General features: G+C 49.6%; 1 protein-coding gene across 1 annotated transcript in view; it reads left to right on the top strand.

The window, feature by feature from the left end:
* Positions 1 to 18,207, top strand: part of ADARB2 (adenosine deaminase RNA specific B2 (inactive)) — a 554,344-nt gene that overhangs the window by 350,051 nt on the left and 186,086 nt on the right. Inside the window, exon 3 of the mRNA XM_032171565.2 lies at positions 8,870 to 9,759. Coding sequence (XP_032027456.1) covers positions 8,870 to 9,759 — 890 coding nt within the window. The remainder of the gene's footprint in view (positions 1 to 8,869; positions 9,760 to 18,207) is intronic.

The following is an 18,207-nucleotide window of genomic DNA, read 5'->3' as shown; positions in this document are numbered from 1 at the left end:
ATAGCAAGTGGTTCCCCATCTGCCCTGGTGAAAGCACATGGGTTTCTTGCAGACCTACTCCCAGCTCTAATATACTATGAGTATGCAATTATGACTGGCAAGAATAATAATTATTTGGGATAATAAATTTCGGAGTGGACTAAAGGAATCTTCAATTCTTGTATTCTGTTTTGAACTGTCCATTTGAATTGTTCCAAGTGCAAATAAATGCATTTTCTGAATCACATCATTTTTATAATGCAGGCCCCTCAAACCCCTTGATCCCAAATCCCTGGTACCACCCTGTGAGGTGGGCCCCACACCTCCCTCTTCATGCCCTCAAAAGATGTTGGCGGCTTACAGTGTCTTTCGTGGTCACAATTAATGTGTTCTGAGGGCCTGCAACATTTGATAGGTCATGCCAAAACTTTTTTTTAATTTAATTTCATTTTATTTTAGGCTTAGGGATACATGTGCATGTTTGCCCCGTGGGTATACTGCACCCTGTTGGGGATTGGGCTGCTAGTATACCCATTACCCAAATAGTGAACATTGTACTGACAGCTTATTTTTCAAACCTTACCCATCACCTACTCTCCCCACTTCTCAAGTCCTCAGTGTCTGTTGTTTCCATCTTTATGTCCATGTGTCCCCATCGTTTAGCTTCCACTCATAAGTGAGAACATGCAGTATTTGCTTTTCTGTTTCTGAGTTAGTTCATTTAGGACAATGGCCTCCAGCTCCATTCACATTGCTGCAAAGGACATAATTTTACTCTTTTTATGGATGCATAGTATTCCATGGCGTATATGTACTACATTTTCTCTATCCATCCACTGTTGATGGACATTTAGGTTGGTTCCATGTCTTTGCTATTGTCAATAGTGTTGAGGTGAACATACACGTACAGGTGTCTTTTTTACGTAATGATTTTCTTTTCCTTTGGATACATGCCCAGCAGTACAATTGCTGGGTCAAATGGTGGTTCTATTCTTAGTTCCTTGGGAAATCTCTATGCTGTTTTCCATAGAAGTGGAATTAGTGTACGTTTCCACCAACAGTGCACAAGCATCCCCTTTTCTCTGCATCTACACAAACATGTTGGATCTTTTTTGACTGTTTAATAATAGCCATTCTGACTGGAGTAAGATGATATCTCAGTGTGATTTTAATTTGCATTGCCCCTGTGATGTTAAGCATTTGATCATATGCTTGTTGGCTGCTTACATTTTTTTCTTTTGAGAAACGTCTGTTCATGCCCTTTGCCCAATTTTTCATGGAGCTGTTTGGTTTTTTCTTGCTAAGTTATTTGAATTTCATCCAGATTCCGGGTATTAGCCCTTTGTCAGAGGCATAATTTGCAAATATTTTATCCCATTTTGTAGATTGTCTGTTTACTTTTTTATTTTACTTTCTTTTATTTTTTGCTGTGCAGAAGCTTGTTAGTTTAATTAAGTCCACTTTGTCTGTTTTGGGGTTTGTGCATTTCCTTTTGGGGCCTTCATCATAAATCTTTTGCCTAGGCCAATGTCCAGAAGTTTTTCCTAGGTTTTCTTCTAGGATTTTTATAGTTTCAGGTCCTATGTTTAAGTCTTTAATCCATTGTTGAATTAATTTTTGTATATGGTGAGAGATAGGGGTCCAGTTTCATTCTTCTGCATATGGATAGCCAATTTCCTAGCACCATTTATTGACTATGATGTCGTTTCCCCATTGTTTATTTTTATCAGCTTTGTTGAGGATCAGATGGCTGGAGATGGACCACTTTATTTCCGGGTTCTCTACTCTGTTCCATGGGTCTATGTGTCTATCTTTGTACCAATACCATCCTGTTCTTACTATAGACTTGTAGTATAATTTAAAGTCAGGCAATGTGATACATCTGGATCTGTTCTTTTTCTTGGGACTGCTTTAGCTATTCAGGGTCTGTTTTTGGTTTTATATGAACTTCAGGATTGTTTTTTCTAATTCTGTGAAAAATAATGTTGGAATTTGATAGAGATTGCATTGAATCTGCCGATTGCTTTAGGCAATGTGGACATTTTAACAATATTGATTCTTCCAATCCATGAGCATGGGATGGTTTTCCATTTGTTTGTGTCTACAATTTCTTTCATCAGTGTTTTGTAGCTCTCCTTGTAGCTATCTTCCATCTACTTGGTTAAATGTATTCCTAGGTATTTTATTTTGTGTGTGTGGCTATTGTAAATGGGATTGAGTTCTTGATTTGTTTCTCAGCTTAAACATTATTGATGTATAGAAATGCTACTAATTTTTGTACATTGATTTTGTATCCTGAAACTTAACTGAAGCCATTTATCAAGTCTAGGAGTGTTTTAGAGGAGTCTTTAGGGTTTCCTAGGTATACACACATTTATGTCATCAGGGAACAGAGATAGTTTCACTTCCTCTTTTCCAATTTGGATGTCTTTTATTTCTTTCTCTTGCCTGATTACTCTGGTTAGGACTTCCAATACTATCTTAAGTAGAAGTAGTGACAGTGGACATCATCTTGTTCCAGTCCTTAGGGAAACGCTTTCAACTTTTCCCCATTAAGTGTGACGTTGGCTGTGGGTTTGTCAGATGGCTCTTATTATTTTGAGGTATGTGTCTACAATGCCTAGTTTGTTGACAGTTTTTATCATGAAGGGATGTTGGATTTTATCGAATGCCTTTTATACATCTATTGAGATGACCCTGTGGTTTTTGTTTTTAGTTCTGTTTGGGTGGTAAATCACATTTATGGATTTGCAGATGCGGATTCATCCTTGCATCTCTAGAATAAAACCCACTTGATCGTGATGAATCATCTTTTTGATGTGTTGCTGAAATCACACATTCTGAGTGTCTGCAACATTTGACAGATCATGTTAAACTGTTACACGCACTGTCTCCATTGATCTAACAAGGCCCATGTAGTAGGTTCCATTTGTGAACCGCGTGATGGGCCAGTTCCCACTGCCAGCACCCAGCCGCTGGAATCCACCTCTGTGCCCCAGAGACAACGAGTCCATTCACCAATCTGTGCCACGAGCTTTGGAGACAGCTTCCCGAGAGAAGACAGGGACAAAATACAAAAAGTGGGAGCCAGGGAAAGGCTCAGTGTGCCTGCTCTGGGGATCAGAGACAGAGGGGATGACTCAGGAGGGGTGTGGCCATGCCCACCCTCTCAGAGCAAGGGCAGAGCTGCCCATCGGTGGGCTAATCAGGCTTTGTGAACCTAAGTCAGGCTGACTTTTTTAAATGTATTTTATTGTGGGTTTTCTTGTGTATATTTCGGCGTACATCATAATGTTTCGTTACACTTACACTTAGTGAAGTAGTTACCACAGTCAAGCGAATGATCACCCGCACCTTCCACTGCCTTTTGTTTGGGTAACAGCCGCTATCATATCATCTTCCCTGCTGGCCAGCGGGAACACCCAGACTTGGGGCACACAGAGAAAGAGTGAGGGGTTTGGGACACAACCCAGGGGGTAACTTCCACAGGGCAGAATGAAGAGGGGAGGCAGATAGTCCCCCAGCTCCCCTCACCCCCAGGGTGTGGCCTGTTGAGTAGAGACCCTGGTGAGTGCAGGAATTCGGCTCTGAGACCCACCAAGCAGGTGCATCAACAATAGCTTTCCATCAATAGCTTTCTACTTAGAGGCAGGTGTTTTCTTGGTCTCCTGATGTTTTATCTCTAGGTTTTTATATATGACGACTGAGTGTGAGAAACCTGTTGATTATATGGAGAAAAAAATGAGACTAATTTCCTGGGTTGGGGAGGGGAGTGTAACACATTTAATACCTTCTGTGTGGAAGGAAAAAACGTTAATTTGTAAAGTTGGTTTTAAAGCTGTGAGTGGTTCACATGCAGTCGCTACAGCAAGAGGCCGGCAGGGGCAGCACCTAGACGTGAGCAACTCAATTTTCCAACAGCCTCAGAGCCCAGAGCGCCACTCGCCTAGGACCAGCTCCCACCCTCACCCAGGCCGGCCCCACGACTGTCACTGGGCCATAGTGTCAAGCCTTCTCCCACTTGGGCCTGAGGGACCAAAAAGGCAAAGCCTGTTTTTCGCTTCGTATGCCTCAGGCACCTGCACTGTTACCTGACTCAGTAGGTTCTGGAAGGTTTTGTGAGAACGAACTCTTGCCTTGCCAACCAGAGAGAGAGAGGAGGCTTTGTTGTGTGTGGAAAAGCTAATGCTGCTCTTGGCCCTTCTGAGGGAGCAAAACTCCTTCAAAAACTCTTCTCAAGGTGGAAGACACGACCCCCACCACAGCTCACGACTCGCAGACATGAGGCCCTGGAAACTCTTCTTCCAGGTGCCCTGGAATTCCTGCAAAGTACACGGAGAAGCTCAGGGAAAAAGATGAGCAGGGAGAGAAGCGAGGCCTGGACAGGGAGAAGCAAGGTGGGCGAGACACGGGTGAGAGGAGGGCGAGAAGTGTCTGCCCCACCATTTCCCTGCTGTGTTTTCAAAATGTGTCCAATGTTCCCCCACGGCCGACTCTCGCTCAGCCCGTTGATGTGCTGCCTCTGTTCGTCCCTGTAAGAACCTTATAAGGCAAATATTTTTTAAATCTTCATTTTCTGCCTTAAAAAATCAGTTGGCCAGACTGAGTGACTTGCCCAGGTTCACGCGTCCCTGGATGATGGAGCAGAGCCTGGAGTGTCCCCTGTGCCCCCATTCCCCACAGCTCCATGCAGAGGCCACCGCTGGGCTGTAACCTCTGTTCTGGGCTCCCACGTCAGGGAAATGGGAATCGGGGCCTGTGCCGAGGAGTCCCAACCCTAATCAGGTGATATCACCCCCAGAGGGCCCAGGTGGTGTGTCCAGGACAGGCCCCTGAAGTATGCTCTTATTATCAGTTATTGATTATTATGAAAGAAGCCCTCATACCACAATCTGACATTCATGGTTTATGCCATGGAAAACTTTAATTCTGAGAGTCACAGGACATTGAGTCAGGAAGAGGCATTCAGTGCAGCTAGCGGCAAAGCGTTGCTCCGTGAGTTCTGATCTGAGATCCAGCACAGGTCATGCAATAACGCCAGCCACTGTAATCACACTGACAGTCTCGTCCATCCCCACCTTGCGAGAAATCAATAAGAAATTACAGAGTACCAAGCAAATCTCTATGCAATGTGGTATGGGGTTGGGGGGGTTGATCTTGTTGGGTTTTTTGCTCCATCTTTAAGTTCAATTTGGAAAATCACATGGTTAATCTCATCTGCTAAGCCTTGGCCTGAAACACACTAAACAGTAGAGCAGTGCTATATGTATACCCAAAGTACATAATGATTAACAAAAGCATTTGCACTCAGCACTTTCTCCTCAGAAGGTAACTGTTTCTGCTGCCATCAACTGTAAATGAATGTTGTGCACCTCTAACTGATCAAGCTCTCAGATCCACATTTTGAACAAAATTACCTCCCCAAACCTAGTACTTTTTAGACATAATTGCCAGAGAAAACAACAAAGCCACCTCACAATTCAAAAAATTCAAATGAGAAATAGAGATTTTAGCAAACAGAGAGCACTTTCAAAGCAGAGCCCGGAGCCTTCTGCAGGAGAACCCAGGTGGTGGTGATAGTTGAGGCCAAGAGACGGATGGTTTCACCCCGAGCTGAACAGGCAGGCAGCGCGCAACCTGAAAAGAACATTCCCCAATGTCAGGATACCTCACAAAGGTGCCTGATTCTCAAAGGCATCTTTTGTGCCTATGAAATGAATGTTTTTATTATTCTCCAACAACGATGTCATAAGCTGAGGGGCGGGGAGCGTGGGGCTGGCCCAACCGGGCCTCATTCCTGCTTGGCTTTCGGGCCACATGGCCAGCAGGTCCAAGTGTCAACATCCAGCTGCACTCAACCTCTATTTCTAAGCTGTGGGTTAGCTGTAAAAATTGCCTCAAGTTTCCCCTTGCTTAATGAGAAAAAACTCATCCACACCTGGCAGAAGAGCCTGTCCCGACGGACAAAGCCGATGAGTGAGGGGAAGCCTGTGTGTTCTTGCCCAGGACAGCTCACCATCCGGTCACACGTGGGGCAGCCTGTGGGCTCAGCTTCATCTTCCTCTTCCAGAGAGCCCAGAAAAGGGTGTTACTGTACATAGGCCAAGACAATGATGGAAGTAATCAGTTTCCATAAAATCACCTTTACAGCAACAACACAGACGAGGGTGATCCCATGCCTAGGACTGAACTGCACCACGACCAACTAATAAACTCTGCAACCTCAGTAAAGGAACTTCCTCACTGAGAAAATCGGACATTAATACCCTCCCCAGAGCTGACTGGGGCAATGGGAAGCAGCAAAGTCCGGGTTCTGCATGAGCCAAGCCTCAGGGAGGGGCAAGGGCGCAGCTCACTACCATAATTCTCAGAGTATTTTGTAGTAAACCCGCATGGTGCCTTCCAGAAGCACATTCACCAGTGAGGGCAGTATGGACCCAGCAGGTCATGGGGCCATCCGTGGCTGAGATTCCCTAATGGCACAGCTTTGCCAGAAAACAGTGGTCCAGGAGGGTCAGTCCAGAAAAATTAAATCATCATCAAATGCATCCATCACCTCAGCTGGCAAATGATGATTTTGCTAAGTTGACTTCAGAGCATTTTCTGCAAAGGAAATAAAGCACTGAAGTCACACGTGAAGTCACCCCCCAGCCCTCATTGCACTTCCCTCCTGCACTCCCCAGGGAAGGTTGGACTGGATCTTCATTACCCTCGCATCAGCAGCCTTGTCACAGATGCATGGCTGCATGAAGAATATAGAACGCTGGTATTCTTATAATATCCTATCCTATGGGTTACTTTGCAAGTCAATTTTATTATCTGGCCTCCTATTTCTTGAGATTCATCTACATTGAAGCATACAGACATAGTCCATTAGATGCAACTGCTATATAGTATTCTGTAGTGTGATTATTTCACTGATGACTCGTCGTTCCTCTAACCACAGAAACTTGGGCATTTTCAAAGTTTTCAGTTTTGTGAAAGCATGCTGCAGTGCACACCTCTGTTCAGTTCTGCCTCTGTGTATGAAGGTTTCTCTAGGATGCATCTCCAGTGGCAGAATTGCTGAGTAAGGTGTGTGTTTCTTTACTCTTGCCCGATGCTCCCAAAATGCTTTCCAAAGGAGCTGTGCTTGTGCTCCTGACCACAGACCCATGGTACCTACTCTGAAAACACTGGGACATTACAGGTCTTTTTAAAGTGGGTGCCTGTCTGATGAAGGTGGTAAGGCTCCCAGGGGCAGAAACCAAGCAAGTGGCCTGCGTTCCTGCAGGGACCAGCTTTCGACCCATCTTAGCCATCATCATGCCTTCTCCCTACATTTGATTTAAAGTGAGAGAGGAGTGACTCTTCCTTTCACTAAACACTTAGGGGCCACTGCAGGGTTATTAAGTGGCCTAATTTCAGTATTGGGGCTTCTCAGGGAGGCCTGAGCAGAGGGAGAGAGATGAGGGAATGGCCAGTCCATGGAGCAGTGGGAACACACACAACACTTACTAAGTTTGCCGTCTTAAATGGGTGCGATCCATGACACCCCAAGACAATCACCATAGTAACATCAAAGATCACACATCAGAGGGCACCGTAACAGATAAAATAATGGGAAAGTTTAAATATTTTGAGAATTACCAAAATGTGGCCAGGCGCGGTGGCTCTCATCCGTAATCGCAGCACTTTGGGAGACGGAGGCAGGCAGATCACCTGAGGTCGGGAGTTCGAGACCAGCCTAGCCAACATGGCGAAATCCCATCTCTACAAAAATACAAAAATTAGCCAGGCGTGGTGGTGGGTGCCTGTAATCCCAGCTACTCGGGAGGCTGAGGCAGAAGAATTGCTTGAATCTGGGAGGTGGAGGTTGCAGTGGGCCAAGATCGCACCATTGCACTCCAGCCTGGGCAATAGAGTGAGATTCCGTCTCAAAAAAAAAAACAAATTACCAAAACGTGACACAGAGGCATAAGGTGAGCACATGGTGTGGGATCAATGGGCTGATAGAGTTGCTCAACTCAGGGTTGCCACAAACCTTGGATTAGTGAATAACACGATACCTGGGAAGCCGAACGAGGAGGCATGCCTACACTTTAAATCATCTCTGGATGATGCCTACTGCCTAATACAATGTAAATGCTATGCAAATCGTTGTTATACTGTATTGTTTAGGGACTAATAACAAGAAAAATGTCTATACACGTTCCGTAGTGATTCATCCGCTTTTTCCCAAATACTTTCTCTGCACAGTTAGTTGAATCCATAGATGGGGAACTCAGGAATACACAGGACCAACCGCATTTACTGACCAGGTGTGCCCCTCCTCCAGGGGAAAGGCCAGGGACTCACCCCACGGCCGCAGTGCCTCACCTGGGCCAGCTCCTAGGGTTTCCTCCAGGGAGGTCTCAGGAGACACCACCTGTCTCGCCTCTGGCTGTGAATGAGGAAGTAGAGTTTGGGGGCTGGACCCCCTGCCCCTCAGTACTGGGGGGGGGCATTGGGCACCGGGCCTGGAGGTCCCTGTAGCAGGTGGGAAGGGGGACACTAGACCACACCACCCCGGGAAAGGCCTCTCTGACCTTTGACATTGCCCAAAACTTGTACAGAGTCGGGGTGCTCGTCTGTTTGTGAGACACAGCCGCACTTAAAGTGGGAGCCAGCCCAGAAGAGGACAGCTCTCAGCCACAGGCCCTCAGCAAGGGGCCAGGGAGGCTGCTTCCCCTCATGGGCCACAGGCTCCCCGGGGCTCCCTCCCTCCGGCGGCCACAGTCATTTCTCAGGCCTGGCCTGGGGGGCGCGGGCGGCGAGGGCGCTGGGACGGGGACCCTCAGGGAGTGCCCGCTGTGCCCATCGACCTGCCGGCGCCCGCCCAGGGTCCTGACTGGTCTGTTCTCCCCTCCAGGTACCAGCAGCGCGGAGGTGAAGGAGAACCGCAACGTGGGCAACCTGGCCGCGCGGCCACCGCCCTCCGGGGACCGGGCCCGGGGCGGTGCGCCCGGCGCGAAGAGGAAGCGGCCGCTGGAGGAGGGGAATGGGGGCCACTTGTGCAAACTGCAGCTGGTCTGGAAGAAGCTGTCGTGGTCGGTGGCACCCAAGAACGCGCTGGTGCAGCTGCACGAGCTGAGGCCGGGCCTGCAGTACCGGACAGTGTCGCAGACGGGCCCGGTGCATGCCCCGGTCTTCGCGGTAGCGGTGGAGGTGAACGGACTCACGTTCGAGGGCACGGGCCCCACCAAGAAGAAGGCCAAGATGCGCGCGGCCGAGCTGGCACTCAGGTCCTTCGTGCAGTTCCCCAACGCCTGCCAGGCGCACCTGGCCATGGGCGGGGGCCCGGGCCCTGGCACGGACTTCACCTCCGACCAGGCCGATTTCCCCGACACGCTCTTCCAGGAGTTCGAGCCCCCGGCGCCGCGTCCCGGTCTCGCGGGAGGCCGCCCTGGGGACGCCGCGCTTCTGTCCGCGGCCTACGGGCGACGGCGGCTGCTGTGCCGCGCGCTGGACCTGGTGGGCCCGACCCCCGCCACCCCCGCGGCCCCGGGCGAGCGCAACCCCGTGGTGCTGCTGAACCGCCTGCGCGCTGGGCTGCGCTACGTGTGTCTGGCAGAACCGGCCGAGCGGCGCGCGCGGAGCTTCGTGATGGCCGTGAGCGTGGACGGCAGGACGTTCGAGGGCTCCGGGCGCAGCAAGAAGCTGGCCCGGGGTCAGGCCGCGCAGGCCGCACTGCAGGAGCTCTTCGACATCCAGATGCCCGGCCACGCGCCCGGCAGGGCCAGGAGGACGCCAATGCCGCAGGTGAGGGGAGCGGCGGGTGCAGGGGGAACCGGGGGCGCGGGGGAGACCCCGACCTTTCCCTGTTGGGAGTGGCGTCCAGGCTTCTCGGAGAAGGAGCGGCCGCCTGGAGCGGGAGGGGAAAGAATGTCTCCCGGCCTGGTGGGGTGATGGGAGAACAGGTGCTGCCGGCGGTTTTGAGGGTGACGATGCGGCTGCCCGGGAGGAGACGGCGAGGCCGGGTGGGGAGCGGCCAGGGCGCCTCTGTCTGCAGGGGGAGGGACGGTTCCCCCGTGCCAGGCTTCGTCCGTGACTGGGTCTCCACGCGTGGGGTCGGATGGTCGTGCCGGGTAAAATTGGGGTCAAGTTTTCCACCAGGGAGGCGCCCTGTGCCTGGGTGCAGCCGCGGAGGCCGCCAGCCCGGCAGGACCCAGACGGGGTCCCTGGTCCAAGGGAGAGTCGCGCTGGGAGGCGGAGGAGGCCGGAGCGAGAGTGGGGAACCGGGCCTCACTCTGCGGCAGGACCCCTCTGGTTCCTTCCTGCGCAGCTGTGGGTCCGCCTTCTAACCTGCGATCACCTTCACTCACTCCAGTCATGTTCTCAACTGTCTGGGCGTTACCGGCTGAAGGTGCCCAGGTTCTTGGCGCCTTGAGCAAAGAATTGGACAAAACCCACAAGGCAAGGAAAGAACGAAGCAAGAAAAGCAGAGATTTGTGGAAAATGAAAGCACACTCCACCGGGTGGGAGCGCCTGAGCACAGGGGCCCGAGAGCCCGTTACTGAAGTTTCTGGGGTTTAAATACCCTCTAGAGGTTTCCATTGGTTACTCGGCGTAGGCCCTGTGTAAATGGAGAGGACATTTCGTGTCATCGCTGAAGTATTTCCACTTGATTCAGCTGTAGGAAGTCAGTGTGAACCGGCCTTATGTGCCTGCCTCCAGAGCCTGCCTGAGTCTGGTATCTGTGAGAAATACCCTCTCCTGCCTGGTCTCTGTGAGAAACTATTCTGATGCCATTTTAAAACAATCTTATCCTGCCAAGTCTTGCAATGGCTGATTTATGCAAATTATCTTTTCTCTTATCATGTTCAGAATTATTTGTGGGCATCACTAATGTAGCAGATACAGAAAATTATCTTTATTCATTTTGGCATCAATCAAGGAAAGAAACATTTCACATAGTTAAAAAGCACTTAGCCCAGGGCGGGACTCGTCGTAAGTATGCAGTAATTGTAAGTTATGGCTGTGATCGCTACCATCCTTCCATCACAACACCTAGGACAGAATCCGTTATTTTGCCTGGGGAGATGATAAATCTCTTCACGAACGTAGGGCCCCACTCGAACCTCAGAGACTGCTCGGGGAGACTGCAGGGTGACGCAGACCACATGCGTCGTGGCAGAGCCCTCATCTTGAATTGTCACTGGGTTCAAGTGCTCACTATTCACTTGTCAACCAATGCTTGTTGAACTCTTGGCCGGTGTGGGGTAGGGCACGCCCCTGCCTTCTGCCTCTCAGGAAGCCATTCAATCATCTCCAAGTACTTGTGGAACATCTGGTGGTCATTTTAAGGAGTGGGTTAGAGGGATTTAGCCCACAGTCTCCATCAGTCTTGCAGTCCAAACTCACCCTCAAATAAAAACACAATGTAAGTAAAAACAAGGTGGCGGACAGCAAGGACGGCTCCCACAGGAGTCCCTGGGCACCTCCTCACAAGGGCGCTGGGGCCTGGCTTGGTCTTTTCTTACACCTCCTTCTTATTTACCCCCCTCTCTCTTCCTTTTTCACCCTGTTTCTACACTCTCTGTAGCTTAAACTTGCCAATGACCATCCTGGAAGCCACTTCACCCCTGTAGCCTGGTGGGGGGGAAGGGGGGGGTGGGAGGGCTGGGATAGAGCCCTCCTAAGGCTGCCTACGACCTTGGGTGCAACCTTGGCAGGCTCGAGTCTCCTGTCACCTCCTCTGAGAAGCCCCAGCACCCATGGTCTGGGGCGTGTCCCCCGTCCCTGGGATACCTTGCTCACCCAGCTGAGCCTGCCACTCTTCTGTTGAATCTGTTAAGCAGGAAACATCCCTCCACCCTCCCCAGGCCCTCTCCTGCACCCCACTCATGTGAAATGTGGAGAATGTCAGTGAATTCTGGCTGCAATGCCTTTTTCTTTCATGTTGTCAGCCCAGAGCTCTCACGATGGAGAAACCAGGCAGCACTACTACTTTGTAATAGTCATTTGACCCCAGAGTGCAGCACATCAGTTAGAGCCATGGCCACTAAATTATTTTTCCCTGACAGTCCCTAACCACCCCGACTGGATGATGAAGGGCACAGAGCAGCGCGAGGGCTTCGGGCCATTCATCACCGCTCGGCACCCGGCGTCCCAGGGGCCCATTACCCTCCCTTGTACCCCTCCCCACGCACACCCACAGCTGGGCAGGGGATGGGAGGACACTGGGACTCAGGGCCAGGAACCTCCAGCAGTTCATTAAATTCAAATCCTGTTATGGATGCGATTCAGGGAGAAAAAATGAAAAGATTTCAGAAATTGCTGTAAATGTGGCTTTTCCTCCTTGCCTGCCCCAACCTTCCCCCAAAACCCTGTCTCCACTTCGTGGACCCCCGTCTACACAGCTTGCTTCCTGTTCACGCAGACCCCTGGTCCCACCGCATGGTGGCTCTGGAGCTGAAGTTCCTAAAGGCCTGAGTCCCTGGCCCTTGTCTGACGGCCCTGTTAGCACCTGTGTCTGGAGGGCAAGCCATGCGTTTTCCTGGGCTGTGTCCCACGCTCAGAAAAGGGCAGGCCCACCTCTGGGGCTGGGGGGAAAGGCCGTCCAGGGAGGCTGGAAGCAGCGCCTCCTGCTGGAACGATGCAGTCTCTGCACTTGGGTGCCAGCCCCAGCGCTTGAAGTTCTCTGCCCACAGTCCCAGGCTTGCCCCATGCAGGGCTGGCTTCCACATGCAGGACGACAAAACCACGTCTGGATCCACACGGTGTTTCGGTAGAAGCCAGCAAAGATGCTGCACGTCTGCTCAGTGCTCTCCCAAAGGCTTGTTCCTACGAAGGATGCTTCAGAACCACCCTGGAGGGAAGTCTCATTAAGTAACAGTCAATGAAAAAAGTTTCCAACGTGATGGTGCATACGAATCATGTGAGTGGCGTGTTTAGACACCGCTGAGGAGCCTACTGCAAGAACCCAGTGGGTTCTGGAGGAAGGTCAGCAGTCTGCACTTCCAGCTCGTCGGGTGGTCAGAGACCCACACTGTTGAGAGCCAGGTGGCCAGAGCCTGTCATGGTGCTGCTCACAGCCTCAGCCTGGAAGGCCAGGGCCGCGGTGGGAAGAGTCTCTGTCCTGCCGGGACAGCTTGCAGGAAGCAGGGACTCCCAAAGGCCCTCGGAGACCTGCGTCGTGTGTCTGTAAGGGTGAGCGTTGTGGTGGTGGTTGGGATTCACAATATCAGCTTCCTTATAAACACGTGAAGTCACCCTCCAGTGGTAACGATGACGTACGATAGACTTGTGTGTCATCCGGATTTTGAAAGAGGAAGTTCAGAAGCATGATATTTTCATAAAGATTAAAATCACAGGTGTGGCTTCTTCGTATCTGATTTTCACTATTTCCTGCACCCGGGGGTGTTTCTCAGGATGAGACTCATCTAACCCGTCAGCTTCATGGGATCCGAGTCAGCCAGAGTGACAAAAGCAGGCATTTATCAGATTCCTTAGAACTCACACCAGACCTAAACATGTAGGGTCTACAGTACTGGCAGAGGGTTTGCAGGCCAGTCTCCTCTCCATGAGTATCAGCTGATAGGGGAGGTGCCTGCTCAGGTGCACCTGCCTGGTCCACTGCAAATCCCTCATGCTCTCCTCATCTGCAGTCCACTCAAGACTCCTCTAGGTTAACTGGGCACTCAGAAGTAAGAACAAGACTGTGTCAGGATATAAATATGTGCTACCTGGAGGCATCATCATAAAAAATGATAAAATCACAAAACCTACATCTCTCTTCAGTTTGCTCCCCACCCCTAGCATGAAAAAAATTCCTAAGCAAAAACGCAACCATAAAGGAATGCTTTTCAGCATTTTCTTCCCATGAAAACTATCTAGAAAGGAGAATAAAGTACACGATAATGCCAGTAAAAATAAATCAGTAAAAGTCACCTGTGTGCTCAGTAACTCCGAAAAGGAAGTTTATTGACTTGTTTATGAGTTTATCTTTCACCCTCAAGTACCCCCTTTATTTCTTTGTTTTTTAAATTTTCATGTCAGGCACAGACACCCTGTTGTCCACACACCCTCACCCTGCACTCTCCCACACTCAGTCCACACTCCAAACTAGTGCCTTCAGAAAGAGAAACAGTTCCTTGAATGACTTTCTATAAATGTTAAAAGAATCTTTGTTTTGCTGAAAAAAAAAAACAAAAAACTTTCCATTGCCACCCAGCCTTCTGAGAATTATTCACTGCCAGAGAGAAGTTCTTTATATTTTCATAAAGACTCAGAGAGACTGGGAACCCAGAGAGGGAGGGGTGGCGCCTCGGGCATCCCCGGGCAGCGGAAAAGGCACTAGAACCAGGTGTTTGAACTGGGAAAGGTGGGTTTGGGTCTGGGAATGCAGGTATTAAGGACATAAAAAGTGTCTGTGAAGTCCCTGGGAGAAGAAGCCTAGAGTTTGGGCCTTTACCTCCTGAGATGGACCTGGCTCCACATTCTCACTAAGCAATCCTCAAGGGCTGAGGGCACAGCAGGTTTCTCTCCTATCCGACATCATAATGGCTTTGCATCCCCAACTGTTCCCGCCAGAGACACCGTAGTGAGGGGAAAGCCCGAGGGGTTCATCGTCTGTCCCCACACCGAGAAATATGCAGCTGAATCCTTGCAGAAAAATCATGACTAATTATTGGGAATGGCTTCAATCAGTTGAGGCAGCCAGTCAAGATGAAGCCACTTCTTTGTGTATGGAGCTAAGTCCAGGGTAATTTCTTTCTCCCTGTCTGTCTCTCTGTCTCTGTCTCTGTCTCTGTCTCTTTCTCTCCGTTTCTTCCTCTCTCTCACACACTATTTGTGCAGGATGCACATGCACATATGTGTGTATATAGATCTATACTAGAGAGAAAGACTTACAGTCAGCAGAGCTTTGTGCAAAGGTAGGAAAAACCTGCTTGTCCTGTGTGAGCATTTCAGAGACCTACCAAGAGATCTTTAATTCAGCAAGTTGCTAACACGTCTGTGGCTCAGTTTTCTCCTCTGCACAGGGTTTTTCTGGGGCTTGTGTGTCTACAACACTAGAGTTAGCGCTCCAGGCCTGTTGGCTGTTATTTGTATCAGCATCATTGTTTTTATGATGCAGTTACAGGTTCAATTATTTAAGATACTTATTCCCACACCAAAGTATATTAAAAGCAAACAAAAGTCCTGATGGTTTATGTCGCTCCCATCCTGGGTGAAGGTGTTTTCTAGAGTCAGAGGAGACATTTGCTTGGAGTCCGCAGGCTCCTTGCAAGGGGTTACCAGATAAAATACAGTGACAAGCTTACATTTAAAAATTATTGTTGTTTATCTGAAATTCAAGTTTAACCAGATGTCTTATATTTTATTTGCTAAAAAAAACCATGCATCCCTCCTTGCAACTGAAAAGCGAGAAAGGGGGTGAGAGTGTGGTGCCAGGGAGAGGAGGGTCCCATGGGAAGAGGGAGACTCCAGCAGCCACCTGTCTGCCGCTGTGCCCACCAACCTCCCTCGTTCTTCTCAGAGCACTCAGGTCACGGATATGCCAGTGTCCTGGGGTGGGGACACTAATGATTTTCTGGTCTTTTCTTATCTCCCTCACTCAAATATTGCAGTCCCCTCCGTCTAGAAACCGGCCATTCAGTCTCACTCACTTTGTGAATAAATCGAGCGGAGGAAGGATAATCACAAGCAGGCCAGGAGCCAAGCGTCTTTGCAGGGTCCTGAGTTCGGTTTCACGCCTCTGCCCTGGCAGGAACTATTTTATCCCCCCGTGCGGACAGTCACTGTTGATTTCACTTACGTGTAAAATTACAAAGGGATTGCTGTGAGTGGGGGCCCTAGAAGAACCCTCCTGACCATAAGGCCCAGGAATCCAGTGTTAAAACGAACGTCATTTCTATCGTGGCAAAGGTCTCAGTGTATAACTCAGGGAGAAGACTGAAGAGAGACCAGTTAGGTAGGAATCAGCCCTTCCTACCTAATGGTTTTCAGTAATTCCATAACTTATGAGAAAAATCGGGATTTCACAATTGGCTTGTTTGAAGTCAGTTCTCGTGTCTTAGAAGTGGTGATGAGTGTGTTGTTGGTGCTTTGCTTGAGAAGGGTGGAGGGAGGTGAGATTGAAGAGCAGCGTGTGCCATTTTTCATCGTGATGGCTTCCAAAGAATGGGCTTTAAGATGGTGCCACTCCTACATGCAGCTTTTCCTCCAGACTTGGGCCAGCCCTAAGGCTTCCCTGGAAGACCAGCATGAAAGCCCCAACTCCCCTCCGTCATCCCCAGGTCAGCTAAGTGCCCTGGGAGGCTTCAGTCACTGGGGACAAGCAGCGCCTCGTTGAAGCTGAGGTTCTGGGTCCTGGTAATGGATTGTTGGGCCTGTGTGAAGTTCTGTTGTTTTCCACCAGCTCACCCCAGGTGGTTCTGTTCTCTGTGAAGCCCTCCAGGGGGTGGGTCCCCAGGACGCCCTTCCACCCCAGCTGGCTGCCTGTGTCTCTGGGACCATTCTTCCCATGCGCCTGTGGCCACATCGCCTGCTTTGAAGCAGGAGTGATCCCAGCAGATTGCTTTCTTTCAGCACCTCACCTTCTGGGTTTTGTGTCCACACGCACCATCCTGTGGTCCACGCAGGAAGACAAGGTGCTGTTTTAGGGAAGGAAAAACAGTCCCACAGATCCAGCCATCCCCAAACCTTCTGGCTTTCTTCATGTCCTGGGTCTGTGAAAGAGGTGCTGACAGCCAGAGAAAGAGCGAGAGGTCACTCATTGTCATTACACATGGAAAAAAAAACTTTCAGAAAATCCCTCCTTAATGAGGCACTAGAGGCTTCGTAGATGCTTAACAATACATTTATGCATTTATACAATGTAAATACAATGTATGATATACATTTATACACTATACCTGTGTACAATATATATACAGTGTATGCTATACATTTCTATGACATATGTATACAATGTATATACAATTGTGATATATGTTTACACAATGTATATACAATGTACAGATACATTATGCAGTGTACATGCAATCACAGTGTATGTTTATACAATGTATGCAATGTACAATATACATTTATATAATAGCTTCTGCCACCCTACTTCCTACTAAAACATGTTAGGTGAAATTGTAATATGTAACTGAAATGTATTTAAGCCTATAGGTTCCCAGTACCATGTTCCGAATTTTCAAATATGGTTAATATGACTGTTCATTAGTTAAGCAGGGCCTGTGAGCCAAGCTTCACCACTTGTCTCTATTTCATAGCCATGATTACTGATGATGACAATAGTGCCATTAGCAGCTAATATTTCCCAGGCACTTAATCTGGGTCGCACATTATTGCAAGTGCTTTACATGCACAGTAACCCTCATTTAAAATTTTTGAGGTCTATTTTACAGAGGAGGACATTGAGTTTCCGGAGACCTGAGTCCCACATCCAAAGTCTACTCGCTGAGGGGTGGAGCAAGGAGGACAGTTACAGACAGCAGAGCTCAGCTTCTGTGGGGCTGGGGCTCATCCTCAAGACTCCAGCCTGCTCCATCCTCCCAGCCCCCAAGGGCTTTAGGCTGATGGAGGACACAGAACACTGTTAATTAAATAGAGGTCTGTGATTTAGCACAGCGAGAATGACAAAAGAGTGTTTGTTATTAGTTCCAAACACGGAGAAACCACGGTGGGCTGACTGGCAGGGAAGAGTTGATTGAAAGACTTCAGAGCCCGACGGTGTGGGAGGAGGTGAGCAGCCAGGGGAGGGACACACACACCTCAGGGAGGTGCAAGCTGGAGAGGATCCGGTCACCTGCCTGCAGGGGCTGCACTGCCCTCCTGGGCTGGTGCTGCCTTGGGTACCTCCATGGAGCTCAGAGGCTAGAGGGGCTTGCTCCCCGTGGGAAGGTGGCTCTGTAAGCAGAGAGCCTACAGCCTCCCTGGGGTAGGCAACGGCTCCATTAGGATGGCTGAGCCCCCTTCCTTTGGGACTCATCGTTACACCAAAAAGGACAGGGTCAGCTAAAGGAGATGGCAACTGGGAAAAGCCAACGTTTAAATGAACCAGAGAAAGGAAAGAGGTGCATCTGAGAGAGGAGAGGGGATGTGGGAGAGCACATGGGGTGCCACCTTCCCCACCCCAAGGATGCCCAGGAGGGCCCTGCTCCCCTGAACCCTCTCCCCTGGACCCCCTCTCCTTCGCCCATTGTCACATCCCCTGAGGCCCCTCTTTTCATGCGCGTCTGTGTGAAGAGACCA

This window comes from Hylobates moloch, unplaced genomic scaffold (genome assembly GCF_009828535.3).
Source record: "Hylobates moloch isolate HMO894 unplaced genomic scaffold, HMol_V3 SCAFFOLD_2, whole genome shotgun sequence".
Classification (NCBI taxonomy): Eukaryota; Metazoa; Chordata; class Mammalia; order Primates; family Hylobatidae; genus Hylobates; species Hylobates moloch.
The sequence above is the reverse complement of the archived record's forward strand: the minus strand, read 5'-3'. Positions and strand labels throughout refer to the sequence as shown.